Below are 18374 nucleotides of genomic sequence, written 5' to 3'. Positions count from 1 at the left end.
CACTGAATTAGCACTAAAACACAACAAATTGAAATGAAAATATTCATTTTCATGAACTGTACAGTTTTAAAAATCCCCATCCTCCTCCTTTCTAGGGCACCCCTATCTGTGGTTGCCTCCTTTACCTTAAGTAATGGCAGGAAGAATATCACAATCCTGCTCAAGGAGAAAATCCCTCTGAACTTTAAAATTACCAGAGCAATTCATGTGGAAATACTTATGAATGTTTGGGCAGAAGGACATAATGAAGATTCTTTGTTGCCTTGCTTTGGCAAAGCTGAGTAAAAACAGGAATTAAATGTCATAACATAGAGACTTATGTAATTCTAAGGGTAAAGAATTGCAAACATGACTGGGAAAATAATTTCACTGTGGTTTTTTTAGGACTTTCATTATTTTCAATATAAAAAATGAGTGTGCTGTCCCCAAGAGGAAAGCTGGATTGTGGTTTGCAAAGTTAATACATGCACTGAATGTAAATTGGTCTGGGAAATGTTTTGTTAATAGAAAATATGGTTTTCAAATTCCTGGGATGCAACAGTAACACTTAAAAATAAATCTAATTTTGAAATGCTACTGTGGGTATTTTTATAGTAATTTTATAGTAATTTAGGAGGGTTTTATTATTATTATTTTCAGGGTGCATGCCAAATTCTCCCCTGGCCTGGCAGCACAGCTCCCAGTGGTGTCCGTGGGATCCATGGGCAGCTCCGTCAGCAAGGGATGGCCCAGACCATTCTCTGCCTTACAGCATCTAGAACAGCTTTAAAATTCACATTTCAGCTGCATTTTTCCCTCTTTAGCCACTGCCCAGGCAGAAGCTGTGGCAACCAAAGCTTCTGGGATTTGGGGAGGCAGGAAAAGGGCAAAGCCATTTGCCCCAGGGCTCCAAGGAAGGTTTTCCTTTGCTCCAACCAGGAGTTCTCCCTACAAGGACTCAGTGTTATTTATTCAAACATTGCTTTCTACACTTGCCTTTTTCATTTTGCCCGCTCTGGGTGCGTTGCCTTGCACAAAACGCCCTTGTTCCTTCCTAATTTATAAACTAATTTATCAAAAAAAGCTGAATTTCACCTTTGAGGACCGAGAAGCATAAAGAAATGCAACACTGGATGTGTTCCTACCCAGGTTCCTACCCTCAGCCAACAGAACTTTAATATCTTAAATATTCTTTACATTTTATGTAGACTGGAGTTGGAACCAGGAGATTTCACCAATGACACTGAGACACATTTTAATGCTGCATCTCCAGATTGGGTAGGGAAATTACCAGAATTTTAAATGCTTTGAGGCAGAATGTGGGTTATTTGTGCCTGAGGGTTCCAGTCTTGTGTGGATGTATTATTGCAAAATGATCAGGACAAAAGGGGGACTGCAAGGAGACACAGCAGCTACAGCCACATTTTTTCACGTAGAAATGCTCCATACCACTTGGCTAAAGGTTAAAGAAGACAGTGGTGTTCTCATGCTTGGAATATTGTTTTCCTTTCCTTCTCTAGCCACAGTGCAGCTCTGGGCTTAACCCTGAGTGGTGCAGGCTGGGTTCTCAAGTGCCACTGAGCAGCTGCTTGGTTCTTTTTGTGTTGAAATGTCATTTATTTTGTTCTCTTCTGCTAAAAGTGCTGCTGGTAGTAGCTCAGCTACTGGAATGGGAAAAAAACACGTGGCAATGTCTTTGTCATCAGTTCTGGGAGCAGGGGATTGCTCAATCTGGGCACATCTCCACCACCAAAATCAGACAGGTACCCAGCCTGGCTTTACCTTGTGTTTCTAATGGAACAAACTGCATTTATGGGCTAGCTGGGGTCTCCTTTATGCCCAGAAATAATCCAGACAATCAGAAGAGCAGTGCCCTACAGAAGAGTCATAAACAACCATCTTTTTTTACATTTAACTTCTCCAAGAGGTAAAATCTGGGCTGAGGATGAATATTGTAGTTCTTCCACAGAAAGGACAGAATGCAGCACAAGGGACTGACTGTGTTCACTCTTGGCTTTCTGCTCCTGACATTTGGGCAATGCTGGAATTCAAGAAAAGGAGGAACTGCCCAAGGAAAGAGAGAAATCCACGCTCCAGCTGCAGGCTCCTGCCCAGACCTGCAGAGTCTGGGATTGCTGGGAGAGAAGCTGGGAGAGAACCCCCCCAGCCAGATTTCCAGAGCTCTCCCAGGCTTTTCCCAGCCCTGCTGATCCCTCCCCAGGCTCTCCTTTCCCAGCCTGACCTTTGGCAGTGGCATCAGCATCAGCTCCTCCTTCTCCTCCCATCTAAAATCCTCCTTTCTCAATTCCTCCCATCAACCTCTCGCTGCCTGAGCTCTCCCTGGTTTTGTCTCAGCCCCCTGAAAATGACAGTGACAAGGATTTTTACAAAAGGAAACTGCTAGGATGCTCCCACAAAATTGATTTTGCCCCAGATTTTGCCTGCTATGCTAACAAACATTGAACAGAATCTGCTGCATCTGATATCTCACCAATAAAATATATACCAAAGACATTTAGAATAAATTATTCCATGGAAAAATAAATCCTATGTCTATGAAATTGTAAGATAGGAGCTCTTGATTCACAACCCTCCTTGTTGCTAACATATTTAAAATATACTTTATAATGAAATGTTGTATTTAAAATGCATTTGAGTCCTGATCACCTTTTTTTTTGATGGAATGGCCAGTGGGATTCCAGATTATGAATCTGCTTTTGCAAACCTCAGCTCTCAGGAGCAGGCCCACAACAGAATCGTTTCCTGCTGGGTGTTCAGTATAATTTAATATCAAGGGCACCCAAGTAATTCTGAAATATCCAGCACATCTCACTCCCAGACTGAGGTTGCTGAAAGAGGAATTCAGTCATAAAAAGAATCATTTTTTCTACAGACATGAAATAAGACAGCTGATCAATAAATATAATATCGGAAAAATGGAGAGGGGAGATGTGTTCTGGCATAATTATTTATTCTTGGAGAAAAATGTCCTGTTTGCCCATCAACACATTGCAGCAAACTCACAGAAAAGTGGCTGCTTGTTTCCAAAACAAACATCCCCAGTAAAATCATCTCTATATGATCTTAGCAGCACTTTTCCTTTATCCAAGGAACACACTAATCACTGCAAAAATATTCATAATATTTCTATTTCCCCCTAGGGCCAAAATGCAAACTTTGATTTCTTCCTTCCGTTTCTTGTTTGGATGCTCTTTTGTTCTGTTTTGTTTTCATAAAACAAAATAAATTCTGTTTACTGAAATATCATGTGATAAATCAGTCTTGATTTTGATGGCTCATTTGAAACAGTCAGTCCCCACATGGATAAATAGTCTTGCTTAGGAAGTACAGGATGGAAAAGTAGGAGGTGCAGAGGAGATCTGAGCAATTTTGAGCTCATCTGATGAGGTAGAATCATTTCCTGGTTTTTCAATACTGCAGATACACAGAAGTGCCACGAACAACTCAGCCTTTTCCAGCTTTTTATTCCCTGCCCAACCTCCTTCCCCATTCCTTCATTCTGCTGTTGACAATTTATAGCACTTGCTACGTTAAATTCTGCTGAACTGTTTAGGAATTCCATCCTGCAAGGCATGTGAGGGTTTTGTTTCTAAACAAATGAAGAACCTCAGATCCATGTGGTGATTTGCCCAGAACAATACAAGGCTCAATGGTGGTTCCCATCCCGAGCCAACAGAACTTTACTATCTTAAATATTCTTTGCATTTTATGTAGATTGGAGGTAGAACCAGGGGGTTTGCATTTCTAAGCAAGGTATGATAATGGGCCCAGAGATGATTTGTTTGTTTACATTTCTTTAAAGCTCTCCAGCTGTTTTGACTAAATGCAGAAAATTCTCTTTCCTTGCTTGCCTAACCCCGTCTAGAACAAACTTCAGCCCCGAAAGGCAACAAGAACTCAAATGTGCTTCTTGAGGTGCAAGTGCAGGTGCAGGAAGGTGGCAGGGAAGCCCTGAAGTGTGGGTTTTTGTAACTCTTGTGGTGCAGGAAGGTGGCAGGGAAGCCCTGAAGTGTGGGTTTTTGTAACTCTTGTGGTGCAGGAAGGTGGCAGGGAAGCCCTGAAGTGTGGGTTTTTGTAACTCTTGTGGTGCAGGAAGGTGGCAGGGAAGCCCTGAAGTGTGGGTTTTTGTAACTCTTGTGGTGCTCTCAGCCATCAGGTTCGGGCGGATGCCCCAGGCGGAGAAGGAGAAGCTGCTGGCCGAGATCTCCAGCGACATCGAGCAGCTGAACCCCGAGTCGGCCGACCTGCGCGCGCTGGCCAAGCACCTCTACGACTCCTACATCAAGTCCTTCCCTCTGACCAAAGCCAAGGCGAGGGCCATCCTGACAGGAAAGACGACAGACAAATCAGTCAGTTCCCTCTTCTTTCTGTTGCTTCCTTTTTTTCCGAGTAAATGATTCGCCGAGCTGACAACGCAGCTCTTAAAAAAAGCCAAAATACAAAACACCGAGCCTAAAAAAAAAAAACACCAAAAAACCCCACTTTGCTGTTGGCAGTTACACATTTCAAGCTGTCTCTGAAACACAGGAAATGTTTTTAGATAGGATAAGTAAACATTATTTGAAAAAACTCCAAGTTCACCTAATAAAATACTTGAAACCAGGACAAGAATTTGAAGGTCACCTTAACCTTTTTGTATTCCCTGATCCTCTCTTCCCGTTTTCCCTCTCCTTGCCCAGAGGTTATCTCCCACACTATCTGTTGAAGGTGGCTCTCCAGCTGTCAGGAATTGCTGCTCCCTGAGGAATATCCCTTTTCCTAAGTGGCAAATGATTCCAGCCCCAGCACATTCTTATGTGATGCTCGTTCTTATGAAGCTCCGATGAATTCCTGCTTTTCTCTGGGTTATCTCAGGTCACATCAGTGCCCTGTGTTGGTGCAGTTGGAATTTTAGGAGAATGGACAGGAAAATCTTGGAAAAGCAAGGAATAGTGAGAAGTGGGTTTGTGGGTTGCCTTGGAAACTTCATTTGCCATCCATAATAATCTTCTGTATCAGTGAGAGGAGCATAAATAATATCTGATCATGTTGGTAACAGTATTTTAATACCTAAAGAACAAAATAGTTTTCCACAACTTATAACTCTTAGCTTGATGTGTTTTCTAGAATCATTGGCAGAAATTTTATTGTCAGGAGTACAACAGAGAGTGTATTTTATTTTCCTTAATAATTTCAAAGACTGCAAAGAACTCAGAGGTACTTCAGGCTCCAAAAAGGTATTTCTTCCTTTCCTTAAAGGCAGTTAAAATAATAATTTTAATGTTGTCCAGAAATTGGTTGGACCCTCACATAAAAGATGTGGTGGGCACTAACAATGTGAGTAACTTTTCAGCATCAAGTTTGAATTAGCTAAGTTTATTTATTCTGCAGAAACTGCTGTGCAACCTGCTCGTGCCTGAAAGTTCCACCACTGCACTCCTCACCCAGTAAATGTATAATTGCATCAATTAATTCTCCTTTTTTCCTTGGGAGTTTCTAAACTTTGGCACATTAGAAACAGCAATAAGGCAGTAGACAGAATCCAGCTTCTCAGTGCTGCCAACTTTCAAGTCTTTCTTGAAGATACCACTGAAAGACACTCAGGATTTAATGGTTCAACTTTCATGCTTTTATCAATGGATTTGATGCTCTGGAGCATCAAACTGTTCACTATGGGCATAGTGTAAATTTGTGTTATTTTTTAGGTGCTGTATGATCTGAATTAATTTTTGATGTCTGGATATGCAAGTGAGTGTATCAAGACCAGAATGAGTTATTCATCATCTCCTGGGGTATACAGAGCTCATTTGACATAAGAGTCTACTCTCAAGTTCATCTGAATCCTTCTATTTAAAAAAATCTTTGGCTATTTTGAACTCCTTGATTTTCATCTATCATGGATGAGTGGTGTAATATCAGCTTTCTAAAGCACGTGGGCATGGACTAATAATGACTTTTTCTTGTACTTGGTGCTCCCACTAGAAAGAACAGGAAGAAATTGCCCACTAGAACCAAAATATGCATTTTGAAAGCGTCTGCTGCAGTCCTGTTACTCCACTATTCCATGTGTGTGCATATCCATATGTACAGATATGTATTTAATGGCTTTGCTGCTGCCAAAAAATGTCATTACCTGAAACATTCCTGCTCTCCTGGCTTTTCTCAGTGCAGTGTGTTTGTTGTTTCAGTTTCACACTGCAAATCCTCAGTACAAGTGGGAAAATAATTTAATCCCTCCTGGAATGTCATGGGCTGGAGCTGTAAACATAAAACCATGAGAATCAGCATCCCTATTAGAATCTGCAATCAGAAATGACCTTCCATTTTAAAAAATTATTTCTTTAGTCTGATTGTTGGAGTATAATCCCTTGTAATTGAATTAATTAATCAATTTTGTTAACAAACCTATTCCTATCAGGGAGGTTTGTTCAGTGCAGCAATGAACTATTAGTCATTAATCTTCTTGAGGAAAAGATTCTTCAAATGTATTTGAGAAATCCTCACATAACCACTTCTTTAAACCCAGGAACTTCTTTTGCATATTCTAGAAGAGATTGTTTCCAGATCCTAATGCAAGTATTCTGGCACCACTTTTGCTAAGCTGCTTTCAAAATTGATTTGTTCCAGTTGAGTTTATTTCACAGTCAGCCTCATTTTTGTGTTCTGAATTGTGGTTTGTAGCATGGTATTTGTTTTTGCTTTCCCAAAGACAAGTTGAGTGGGTTTAAACATATCCTAATGTGGTTATTTTTACAGGAGTTGACAGCAAAAGGTCTCATTTATCAGTTAATCAATACCATAAAGTTGATATTCCTTGCAGTGTTTCCTAGGATAGAACGTGAAAGGAACATGAAAGTAAATAAAGGAATCAAAATGAGAATATTCTCTGTCTTTCTGCCAAAAAAAAAAAAAAGAAGGTTCCTTTCCACTCATTAGATTGTCTTTTATAGAAGCTGTTATAATTCAGGTAAAAGCAGTATCATTTAAACCTTTTGTTCAACATTCCAAACTTTGAATTCTGGAATTCCAGAAAATTCTATAAAACAAAAAGCAAACAAACAAAGGAAAAGGCAAAACTCTGGGTACTTTAAAATAGTGCTCCTTCCCCGCTTTACTTGGCCTTTCTGTAAATCATTTGAACATTGTGAGGATATTTGTTTTTATAGGTTTAGGACAATTTAACTCTTTGGGGAGCCCTTGACAGATTCCTCAGGACAATTTAACTCTTTGGGGAACCCTTGATAGGTTCCTCAGGATGATTAGACTATTTGAGGAACCCTTGATGGGTTCCTCAGGACAATTTAACTCTTTGGGGAGCCCTTGACAGATTCCTCAGGACAATTTAAATCTTTGGGAACCCTTGATGGGTTCCTCAGGACAATTTAACTATTTGAGGAACCCTTGATGGGTTCCTCAGGACAATTTAACTCTTTGGGAACCCTTGATGGGTTCCTCAGGACAATTTAACTCTTTGGGAACCCTTGATAGGTTCCTCAGGACAATTTAACTTTTTGGGAACCCTTGATGGATTCCTCAGGACAATTTAACTATTTGGGGAACCCTTGATAAGTTCCTCAGGACAATTTAACTCTTTGGGCAAACCTTTAGGTTCCTCCATACAATTGAACTCTTTGGGGAACCCTTGATGGGTTCCTCAAGACAATTTGGGGAGCCCTTGATAGGTTTTTCAGGGCAATTTAACTATTTGGGAAACCCCTGATGGGTTCCTCAAGATAATTTAACTGTTAGGGAACCCTTTAGGTTTCTCAGGACAATTTAACTATTTGGGGAACCCTTGATGGGCTCCTCAGGACAATTTGGGGAACCCTTTGGGTTTCTCAGGACAATTTAAATCTTTGGGGAACCCTTGACAGGTTCCTCAAGACAATTTACCTATTTGGGGAACCTTTTAGGTTTTTCAGGACAATTTGGGGAACCCTTTCGGTTTCTCAGGACAATTTAAAACTTTGGGGAACCCTTTAGGTTCCTCAGGACAATTTAACTATTTGGGGAGCCCTTGATAGGTTTTTCAGGGCAATTTGGGGAATCCTTTAGGTTTCTCAGGACAATTTAACTCTTTGGGAAACCCTTGACAGGTTCCTCAAGACAATTTAACTCTTTGGGGAACCCTTGATGGGTTCCTCAGGACAATTTAACTATTTGGGGAACCTTTTAGGTTCCTCAGGACAATTTGGAGAACCCTTTAGGTTTCTCAGGACAGTTTAACTCTTTGGGAAACCCTTGATGGGTTCCTCAGGACAATTTAACTATTTTGGGAGCCCTTTAGGTTCCTCAGGACAATTTAATTCTTTGGGGAGCCTTTGACAGGTTCCTCAGGACAATTTAACTCTTTGGGCAAACCTTTAGGTTCCTCCATACAATTGAACTCTTTGGGGAACCCTTGATGGGCTCCTCAGGACAATTTGGGGAGCCCTTGATAGGTTTTTCAGGGCAATTTAACTCTTTGGGAAACCCCTGATGGGTTCTTCAAGATAATTTAACTGTTTAGGGAACCCTTTCGGTTTCTCAGGACAATTTAACTATTTGGGGAGCCCTTGATAGGTTTTTCAGGGCAATTTAACTCTTTGGGAAACCCTTGATAGGTTTTTCAGGACAATTTGGGGAACGCTTTAGGTTTCTCAGGACAATTTAACTCTTTGGGAAACCCTTGACAGGTTCCTCAAGACAATTTAACTCTTTGGGGAACCCTTGACAGATTCCTCAGGACAATTTAACTATTTTGGGAGCCCTTTAGGTTCCTCAGGACAATTTAGCTATTTGGGGAGCCCCTGACAGGTTCTTCAGGATAATTAAACTGTTTGGGAACCCTTGATGTGTTCCTCAGAGATGTCTGAGGGGTTGCTGCTGAGTTCTCTTGGGGTTCCTCAGGACTCCAGCGCTCTCGGGGAGGACATTTGGGAGTAACAGGAATTTCCCTTTGTTTCAGCCCTTCGTTATTTATGACATGAACTCTTTGATGATGGGGGAAGACCAGATCAAGTGCAAGCACGTGTCCCCCCTGCAGGAGGAGAACAAGGAGGTGGCCATCCGCATCTTCCAGCGCTGCCAGTTCCGCTCCGTGGAGGCCGTGCAGGAGATCACCGAGTTTGCCAAGAACATCCCGGGCTTTGTCAACCTCGACCTCAACGACCAAGTGACTCTGCTCAAATATGGGGTCCACGAGATCATCTACACCCTGCTGGCCTCCCTGATGAATAAAGATGGGGTTCTCATATCCGATGGACAAGGGTTCATGACGCGGGAGTTCCTGAAGAGCCTGAGGAAACCTTTTTGTGACTTTATGGAGCCCAAGTTTGAGTTTGCTGTGAAGTTCAATGCACTGGAATTAGATGACAGTGACCTGGCAATATTTATAGCTGTCATTATCTTAAGTGGAGGTAAGTGCTCTCTTATTTATGTGGGATTTTAGAGGTTTTATATGGGATTTTATGGAATTGACACCTTTAACTCCTGCCCAAACAGCAAAGTGCTCAGCACTTCAGGCTGGGAGTGAGTGCATTTACACAGAGCTTTTTTTGTTGTTCACCTTTCATTCAGTTCCAGACAGAAACTGAAAATGGAAATGCCCTGATATTAGTGATGGACCTGGAAATGCCTGCTGAGTCATCAGTTCATTTAGGCACAAAACAAAATCAGGGCTATCTTTTGGAAAACAGGAAGGGTGGAATTTCACTGCCAGGAGCTAAAATTCTGCAGGAGATTTTTTGGTTTTTAAACTCTTAATTAGATTGTGTGGCTTGTTAATTGACCACAAACAGCTTTGACTCCAGAACAATTCCAAAGCAGAAGTGGTATTGGGCTTACAGGGTTATGGTGCTTTTCATTGTTCTTCCATTTGTGCAAGGTTTTGTTTGCTTTTAAAAGGAGGGGGAAATGCATTTTTCAGGAGAATTATGGTCACCTAAAAAAAAAAACAACCCAGGCATTGTATGCTTGTTCAGCTTTCCTCAGCTGTATCTTTATACAGCACACTTTGAGCAAAGCATGAACCTGAAATCCCAGGTATCAAACTGCCCACATTCAACAGAAAAATCACTGAATTTCAGCTTTTCTGCAGCCATCCAGTGTGTCCTGTGCTCCTGAGGTGATGTCACTGCTCTGGTTTGGGAATTAGTGCTGCCTACCAGGATTTATTTCCCTTAGACACCTTCAGATTTATTCCAGACACATCGAAGCTCTGTTCCTTTGGCCAACACTCCCAAGGCAGTGATGTTGCACAAATAAAATCTTGCCCTACTGATTTATGTGTATTTTGGCCCAAGGTGGAGCTGCACACATCCATGGCAGGAATGTGCTGAACGCTCTGGATTCAGCTCCTCCGCAGAGCAGCCGAGGATTTCGTTATTAAATTACATTTCAGCAATCAGACACAACCTCGTGCTAGTGTTCCAAAAGCAGCCCTGCTGCTGGGAGGGCACTCTGAGGTACATCTGCATTTAAACTCACCTCCAGTTCCTCCTGGCACTGGGTTTCATTCAGGAAAAAGAAGGGGTCACAGCAGAATTTGTCCCGCTGATTCCGCTCCCAACAAGAATTCCTCCCAGAAATTTCCTTGTGCAAACCTTGGGCACTGTGATCCCCCAGGGCTCTGCATTCATTCAGGAAGGAAAACACCTTGCTGGGGTGTTTTTGGTTGGTTTTGATGGGAGAGGAGAAATGATGCAAGGCCTCTCAGGGCACTGCTCAGAACGTGCCAACATTTTGTGGGTTTGGTATAATGAAATGTGACAGATGAGCAAAGGCATCTCAAAATTCACTCCTCACTGCAAAAAGGGAACTTGTGTTCAGCAGAGCCCTGTCCTCAGCAGGGTTTGGTTTCCACCAGAGGAAATAGGAATGATGTAACCAGTCTCAGGTTTTAGATTGCAGGAGGACAGTGATTCACATACAAGAATGAACTGGGTTGAACCAGATTTATCAGCATGTCTCTTTTTTTTTTCCAGGATAATTTGTAAACAGAGACTTGTAAAGAACTAATGAATTTGAATCAAGTAACTGTAGCAAAACTCTGAAACAAATATGTAGAGACATCAATCCATTTAAATATAAATCAGTCCTTTCTAGGAAGATCCTTTAATTCCAACAAAGACCTCCCTATCTTTTTGCAGAACATTTTTTTTTTCCAAAAAACGTGACAACTGCTTGAAAAAAAAAGTTTATGTTTTGAAGACAATTAAGCTTTGTATGATATCTATTGAACTGGGTGTTAAAATGTCTTGTGTGATATAAAACTGGGTCCTGTTTCTCAGCTGTCTCAGATGTTTCTGTAAGAGCTACACCCTTGCAAAATTGTATTTGTGTAAGAACTATTTGAATACAGCAGGGTGATTTCACTGAGAACAGGATTTCAAAAGCAGAGCACCTCGAGGACTTGACTTGCTGCAGGCACCCTGCAATGCTTAAATCCCCTCACGAAATCCTGTGTACAAACATCTCTAACACAAAACCACTTTGTGAAACCCAGAAAGATCCCAGCCAGGGGCTCTGAATGTCAGTGAATCTGTGATTACCTGGTGAAACTGTGCTAATTCTGCTGGCTCCAGGGGGACTGGCTCTTGTGCAGCTCTAACAGAAGGGGAGAAAGGCAAGGGAAAGATAATTCCAGCTGGAACATCACACATGGAAAGCTTTTCCTTGGGAAGTGTTTGGAGTTTGCCACAAATCCTATAAAACTCTTTAGCCTTTTGATAACCAAACAGCTGCTTGTGCATGTTATCTCAAAAGGCAAAAAGCCCAAATCACAGCAATAAGGAGCTGACAAATTAACTGTAATAGCAACAGATGGGAAATACTCCCACAGTGGATTTCACTGTTCCTGAGCCGCTCAGTGCAGCCTCTGTGTGTCTCAACTACTCCAAATGTTTCTCTGAACTCATTTCTGCAGAGCTGCTCTTACTGTTGGTGCTGTAAAACAAAGTCAATGCAAGCAAACTCCTGTATTCTGAATTAACAAAGTCCTGTACTCCGAATTTAACAAAGTCTTGTATTCTGAATTTAACAAACTCTTGTATTCTGAATTTAACAAAGTCCTGTATTCCGAATTTAACAAAGTCCTGTATTCCGAATTTAACAAAGTCTTGTATTCTGAATTTAACAAACTCCTGTATTCTGAATTAACAAAGTCCTGTATTCCGAATTTAACAAAGTCCTGTATTCTGAATTTAACAAAGTCTTGTATTCTGAATTTAATGCTGGTCAGACAGAGAGACTGTGTGAGCATGGGATTTCACCTGGTCTGTACAACAGAAATGCTTTTGGCCATCAGCAGCAGCACCAAACCCTCCTTACAGCATCCTTCCAGCTGTAGTGACTTTAAAAGACACACTTTGGTTAAATGAGATTTGGAAAGATTCTTTTGGAAGATTTTCTTCTTCTCACCCTCAGTCAGTAGTGAGTGCTCTGCTATACATGGAAAAGAACTGAAGCATCTTTAAAAAATCACATCTTTAAAAAATCACATCTTTAAAAAATCACAAATCCATCCAAGCAGAAAATGAACTCTGCCACAAGAAGGTTTAGGGAGAATGAGCTGGATGGCTCAGTTTGGGCAGGAAAGATAATACTGCAAACCTTATTGGAATAATTCACATTTGTGAGCTGGGCAAACTCACTCAAGCAGGCTGTTGTCAAACAAAGAAAAAGCTCAAAAGGGAATTTTGCAGCGTGGATGGACTCGAATTTTTGTGTATTATCTTCTGCAGTGTTTGGATAGAGCAGGAATGTTTGGATACAGGAATGTTGGGATGCAGGAATGTTTGGATACAGGAATGTTTGGATACAGCGGTGTTTGGATACAGGAATTTTAGGATACAGGAATGCTTGGATATAGCAGTGTTTGGATACAGGAATTTTAGGATACAGGAATGCTTGGATATAGCAGTGTTTGGATACAGGAATTTTGGGATGTAGGAATGTTTGGATACAGGAATGTTTGGATACAGGAATGCTTGGATATAGCAGTGTTTGGATACAGGAATGTTGGGATGTAGGAATGTTTGGATACAGGAATTTTAGGATACAGGAATGCTTGGATATAGCAGTGTTTGGATACAGGAATTTTGGGATGTAGGAATGTTTGGATACAGGAATGCTTGGATATAGCAGTGTTTGGGTACAGGAATGTTGGGATGCAGGAATATTTGGATCCAGCAGTGTTTGGAGCAGAGTATCCCTGTAAACACCCACACCCTGCCAGTCCATGTGCAGTCAAACTGCTTTTTAAATCCAGAGATGTTTCTAAAGTCACTTTTTCTGTTTTCTGTGTGGTTTTTACCTTAAATTTTAGGCCACAAGTCCATGCTCCTGGTGCAAACACTGTATTCAATGATTTTGCTGCATTCTCAGCTCAGCAAACTTTGAAGTTTTATCCCTGGCTATTACCAAGCAGTAGTTCCTATTTCAGTGCCACACAAATCCTGCACTCTGGTTCAATGCCTGCAGTGGTGATCTGCAGTTCTTGCTCTGATTACAAAGCATTTCTTTGTTCTGACAAACTCCTGGTGACTCCAGCACATGTGACAGTCTCAGAAGACAAACCTCAAAGTGCTGAGTCACATCTGCCTCAGCAAAAGAAAAGAGGAGCACATGTGTTCACCCAGCCAGATCTTTGCCTGTTTGTTCACTGAGATTTTTAAATGGGCATTTAAAAGCAAAATGCATTTATTCAAAGATAATAAAATGTAAAGACATGCAGGTGGCCATGTCAAATGTGAGGACCACGTAGAAAAGATTGTAATTATTGCTAGGGACATGAATGAAGCATCCAAATAAACAAACAAACATTTTCCCCTGAGACAGTGTAGAATATCAACTTACACAAAGTAGTACTGCTTGCTCTCAGAACTTTGGGGGTATTGGCCTTTCCCAGTCACTGTGAACATTTTTTAAAGCAGTTTTCAAACCAATTGAAGCAGCTGTATGACAATGAATGAAAACATAAAGAAAATGTGAGTAAAGAAATATAATAAATAGCAGGGAACTGTGGTGCTCTTTTTCCTGCAAGGCACATCCCTCTGCAGCTCCTCACTACACAAAATTCACCTTTTGCTACAAAACCAAATTGCTCTGGAGCAGATCTATATTTAAGAGCATTTTAACAGCTTGAAATATACCATAATAGCTGGATGTTTAAGCTTTGGCCTCCTATTTCCTATTTTTCCTGATTTAGATAAGTTTCTTGGAACAGAAGCAGCATTTCCCCCTGTAAGAGGTTTTTACTGAGAAAGTAAAGCAAACTGTCAACACCCAAAAAACACTGCCCATATCCTGAAGTTCTCATTCATGAAAAATCTCTCTTGCCTTCAATGGGAATTTTCCTTCCTCTTGAATTGGCTTATACAAAAATAACATCTGATGATCTCCTAGGCTTTTGTCAGAGTCATCTTTTCTGCCTCTGGTCCCACTGGGTCATTAAAAAATCATCAGATTGGGGTTTTTCAGGATTTTAGCCACTGTAATCCCAGGCACCCAAACTCAGGGGGCTCCTGCTAAATCCCAGACCCAGTGGAGTTTCCTCCTGGACTCTGAAGCCCAACATTTGAATGGGGATTGGCTCCTGAAAAGCTCACACCCCAAAGCTTCCCACCCCAAAGGAGCAGGGGGCAGAGGGAGCTGGGTCTCGGGGGAAGCCGAGGCCGCGTCTTTGTGCTCTCTGATTTCTTGTGTCCCTGCACACTGAGTCAGGCCCAGCTGGCTCAGAGTTCAGCTGCAGCACACAAGGGGAATTTAAAGCTATCACAGCCCCAAATTGTTACCAGCTTTGAAAGGCTGAAATTCGGCAATTTTCAGAAAGATGTCAACTCGATTCTGCAGCCCATGCAATGCATTCAGGTAATCGAAAAATAAATATCTAATATTTATCAAAAATTCTTTAGGTATCCTTAAAAAACCGCTCAAAAATTCGTAAAAGGAACCTTTTTTATATTTACTCCAGACTTTCAGAACCAGATTTTATGGGGTTATCAGTCGGATGGGATAAATATATGATGTCTGCAAGACGAGCACACTGACAAACAAATATCCAGGTTCACACTCAAAATTATTTTTATTCCTATCTTTGAAAAACTCTGCCTAAACCTCAACTCCTGGAGCGCTGAGTATCCTTTCCTGATCAGTGACCTTGGTTTTCATGGCTCCCTCATTGGTTTTCCTGCCAGCTTTGCCTTTTAGTTTACACTGCAGTTTTCCCCATGAGGTAAAGCCGTGTATTTATAAAGAGCTTTGTTTTCTCCCAGCCTTTCTGCCAGCACGACTCGAGCTGAGCTAGGAGAACTCTCTGCTCAGAAAGGTTACCAAGATCACAGGAAATAACAGCTCCTTTTTTATGGTTTTAATGGAGATCAGCCTCTCCTCCTTGCTGAAATGGAATTATTGCCTCAGGCAAGTGATTTAAGGCTTGCAGTAGGCACTACTTTTTATTGATCAAACTGTGAAAATCATTTCAAGCTACACAGCAAATTTTATTTAAATTATTGACTCTTTTCATGATTTATTATGATAGTTGGGATGTGTTACCCAGTATTAAGTACTTTAGCAGTAACAAGTTCATTGTCATATGTGAGAATTTAACAAAGTTAAGCATCTTGCATTGCTTAGACGTTCAACATTTCATTAACTTTCAGTGCTGGAGAATCAAATAATCTGCAGAAGTTGAGTTTATGCCTTTTTTTTTCTTTTTTTTTCTTTTTTTCCTCTTTTTTTGTTTTTTTGTTTTTTTGTTTTTAAATTTTGATGGGTTCACATCCACTTTAGCAGGAAACATTTTTAGTGACAGCAGCTACATGCAAACCCATCAGTACATATTAATTTTCCAGAAGTGAATTACCTGATACAGATTGTTTATCCCCCAACAATCTCACTCTTTTTTTCCCACACACACTCCCAGTTTATTGTGGAAAATCCACTAATTTAATCCACTGCAGTAGATTAAACCTAGAGAAGTGTCAGTGGATAAACCTAGTTCTGGAGTATAAAACTAGTTCTAAAACCCCTCTGAGCAAATCCCAGTGAAATCTTACAAACTACCCAATGGTCAGACAGCTCTCAGGAAATGCCATCTGTAAAGGCTTCATTTGCTAAGAAATGTGTAAGAAATTAATGCATGGCACTGATGCTGTGATGCTGATAAACTCCCAACCCTTTTTTTCCCCAGACCACCTTGGGGAAATGTTTCCCATTCTAAAATTGGAATCTAAATCGAAATCCTAAAACTCCTTTGAGCAGATCCCAGGGAAAGTACCCTTTGTAAGCAGATCCTTTACAAAGTACCTTTGTAAGCTAAGAATCACATAAGAAATTAATGCAGAAAATCAATGTTTGGTGCTGATAAACTCCCAACCCTTTTTTCCCCCAGACCACCTAGGGGGAATATTTCCAATTCTAAATTAGAATCTAAATCGAAATCGAAATCCTAAAACTCCTTTGAGCAGATCCCAGTGAAACCTTACAAAGTGCCTGATGGCCAGACAGCTCCCAGGCAATGCCATCTGAATTTGCTAAGAATCACATAAGAAATTAATGCAGAAAATCGATGTTATGGTGCTGATAAACTCCCAATCTTTTTTTCCCCCAGACCGCCCGGGGTTGCTAAACGTGAAGCCCATTGAAGACATTCAGGACAACCTTTTGCAAGCCCTGGAGCTGCAGCTGAAGCTGAACCACCCCGAGTCCTCTCAGCTGTTTGCAAAGCTGCTGCAGAAAATGACGGACCTGAGGCAGATCGTCACGGAGCACGTGCAGCTCCTGCAGGTCATCAAGAAAACCGAGACGGACATGAGCCTCCATCCTCTGCTCCAGGAGATCTACAAGGACCTGTATTAATGAGCAGAGCAGCTGTTAATCCCCTGACATGATGTATGTTCTTCAGATTGCACTATTTCTATGAGGGAAAAACTTGGCGTGCCTAAGAGATTACTGTGAAACAGCATTTAAAAAGAGAGAGCTTAGTATAGTAGATCTATTTTATGCATATTGTTTATAAAGACACATTTACAATTTACTTTTAATATTAAAAGTATCTATATCATGAAATTGTTGGCAGTATTTTCAGAATTAATTTTTTTAACTACGTTATTTCTTACAATCGCTTGTCCGAGTATGATCGGTGCTTCACTCAAGCATGCACTTAAATTTTCAACTCAATAAAAACCTTTCTCCTCGAGCATTCCCAGGGAAATGTTTGAAGCATTAACGTTCTGGTTTGTGCTCCTGAGGCAGCAGCACAGTAAAATTCAGTCCCAGATTGGTGCAACCTCCCAGGAGAGCCTGCAGTGCCAAAGGGAGAAGTGTCAGGTGTGAAAACGTTCATGCCTTCCATAACAAGGCTGGGCACTGGCAGAGCTCTGCAAAGGGCTGTAAGGAGAGATCCCCCCACTCCTTTGGGGGCAAACTGAGGAATCAGCTGCCATTCCAAGAGCTCATTAAGGGAGGAATATGCACTGCTCAGCACTCCTAGGAAACACAGACCTTTTGATTCCTCTGCTTGGGCAAGTGTGAGGCAGGTGGAGCAGCAGCTACTCCAATTCCCACCCCACAGCAGCCGGGGCTGAGCTGGAATGGGTTGGTACAAACCTCTTGGCCCAAGACCTTCCCCAGTTATTTGATAAACTGCCATTGAACAGCAGTCAAAATATCATGGAAAATTGCAATGCTGTGACAAATTAACTCCTAAGCAAAAGCAAGGTTTAGATTAATTCTTGTGTAAAGATAGATCTGTGATGGAGACTCTGCACCCTGAGTTCAATCGAGCTCTAGGTGCTCATCCAGGGGTGCTGGGAGATGTTCCTGCTGTTGAGGTTGTTGGTTTTCTTGCATGTGTTCCTCTATAATGTCACCTCAGGGTTCCACAGGGAGCAGAGCACAGCAGAGTGAACAAATTTAACAGAAGGTAAATTTCCTGACAATGTCATTTGGGGGCATTCTTGGTGCTGAGGTGAGAGATTCACATTTCACCTGCCCACCTTTGATAGTTTGTGAATGTGACCCCTGATTACATCAAGCAGGGGGCACCCACAGTGGTGGACCAGGAGAGGGAATACTGGGGGGAAAAGCCACTTTTTGTAATTTATATATCAAAATAAGGAGAGGTCCCCAATACCCTTGGTTTCCTCCCCGTGTCTATATTTTATTTATGTAGCAAAAAATGTGCCTTAAACTGAGTCAAGGGGAGTGGTGATTCCCAAGTGGACAAAGAGGTGATGTAGGTGTGAGCAGGATCTCCAGGGAGCAGAAATTGGCTTTGCTCCTAATGCAGACCTTGAAACTCTTAAGCCAATGCAAATTATGCAATAAAGGAGCTGAAGAGGTAAATATTAAAATTAATCCTTCAGCTCATGCCTGCTGCACCTGGAAAGGTTTCCTGCTGCAGATTTCAGGGA

General features: G+C 41.4%; 1 protein-coding gene across 1 annotated transcript in view; it reads left to right on the top strand.

Moving 5' to 3' along the window:
- PPARG (peroxisome proliferator activated receptor gamma) overlaps positions 1-17158 on the top strand; it is a 57883-nt gene extending 40725 nt beyond the window's left edge. Inside the window, exons 5-7 of the mRNA XM_054640038.2 lie at positions 4150-4349; positions 8927-9377; positions 16571-17158. Of these exons, the coding sequence (XP_054496013.1) occupies positions 4150-4349; positions 8927-9377; positions 16571-16818 (899 nt within the window). The 3' untranslated portion in view covers positions 16819-17158. The remainder of the gene's footprint in view (positions 1-4149; positions 4350-8926; positions 9378-16570) is intronic.
- Positions 17159-18374: the final 1216 nt, after the last annotated feature.

This window comes from Agelaius phoeniceus, chromosome 11 (assembly GCF_051311805.1).
Source record: "Agelaius phoeniceus isolate bAgePho1 chromosome 11, bAgePho1.hap1, whole genome shotgun sequence".
Classification (NCBI taxonomy): Eukaryota; Metazoa; Chordata; class Aves; order Passeriformes; family Icteridae; genus Agelaius; species Agelaius phoeniceus.
The sequence above is the reverse complement of the archived record's forward strand: the minus strand, read 5'-3'. Positions and strand labels throughout refer to the sequence as shown.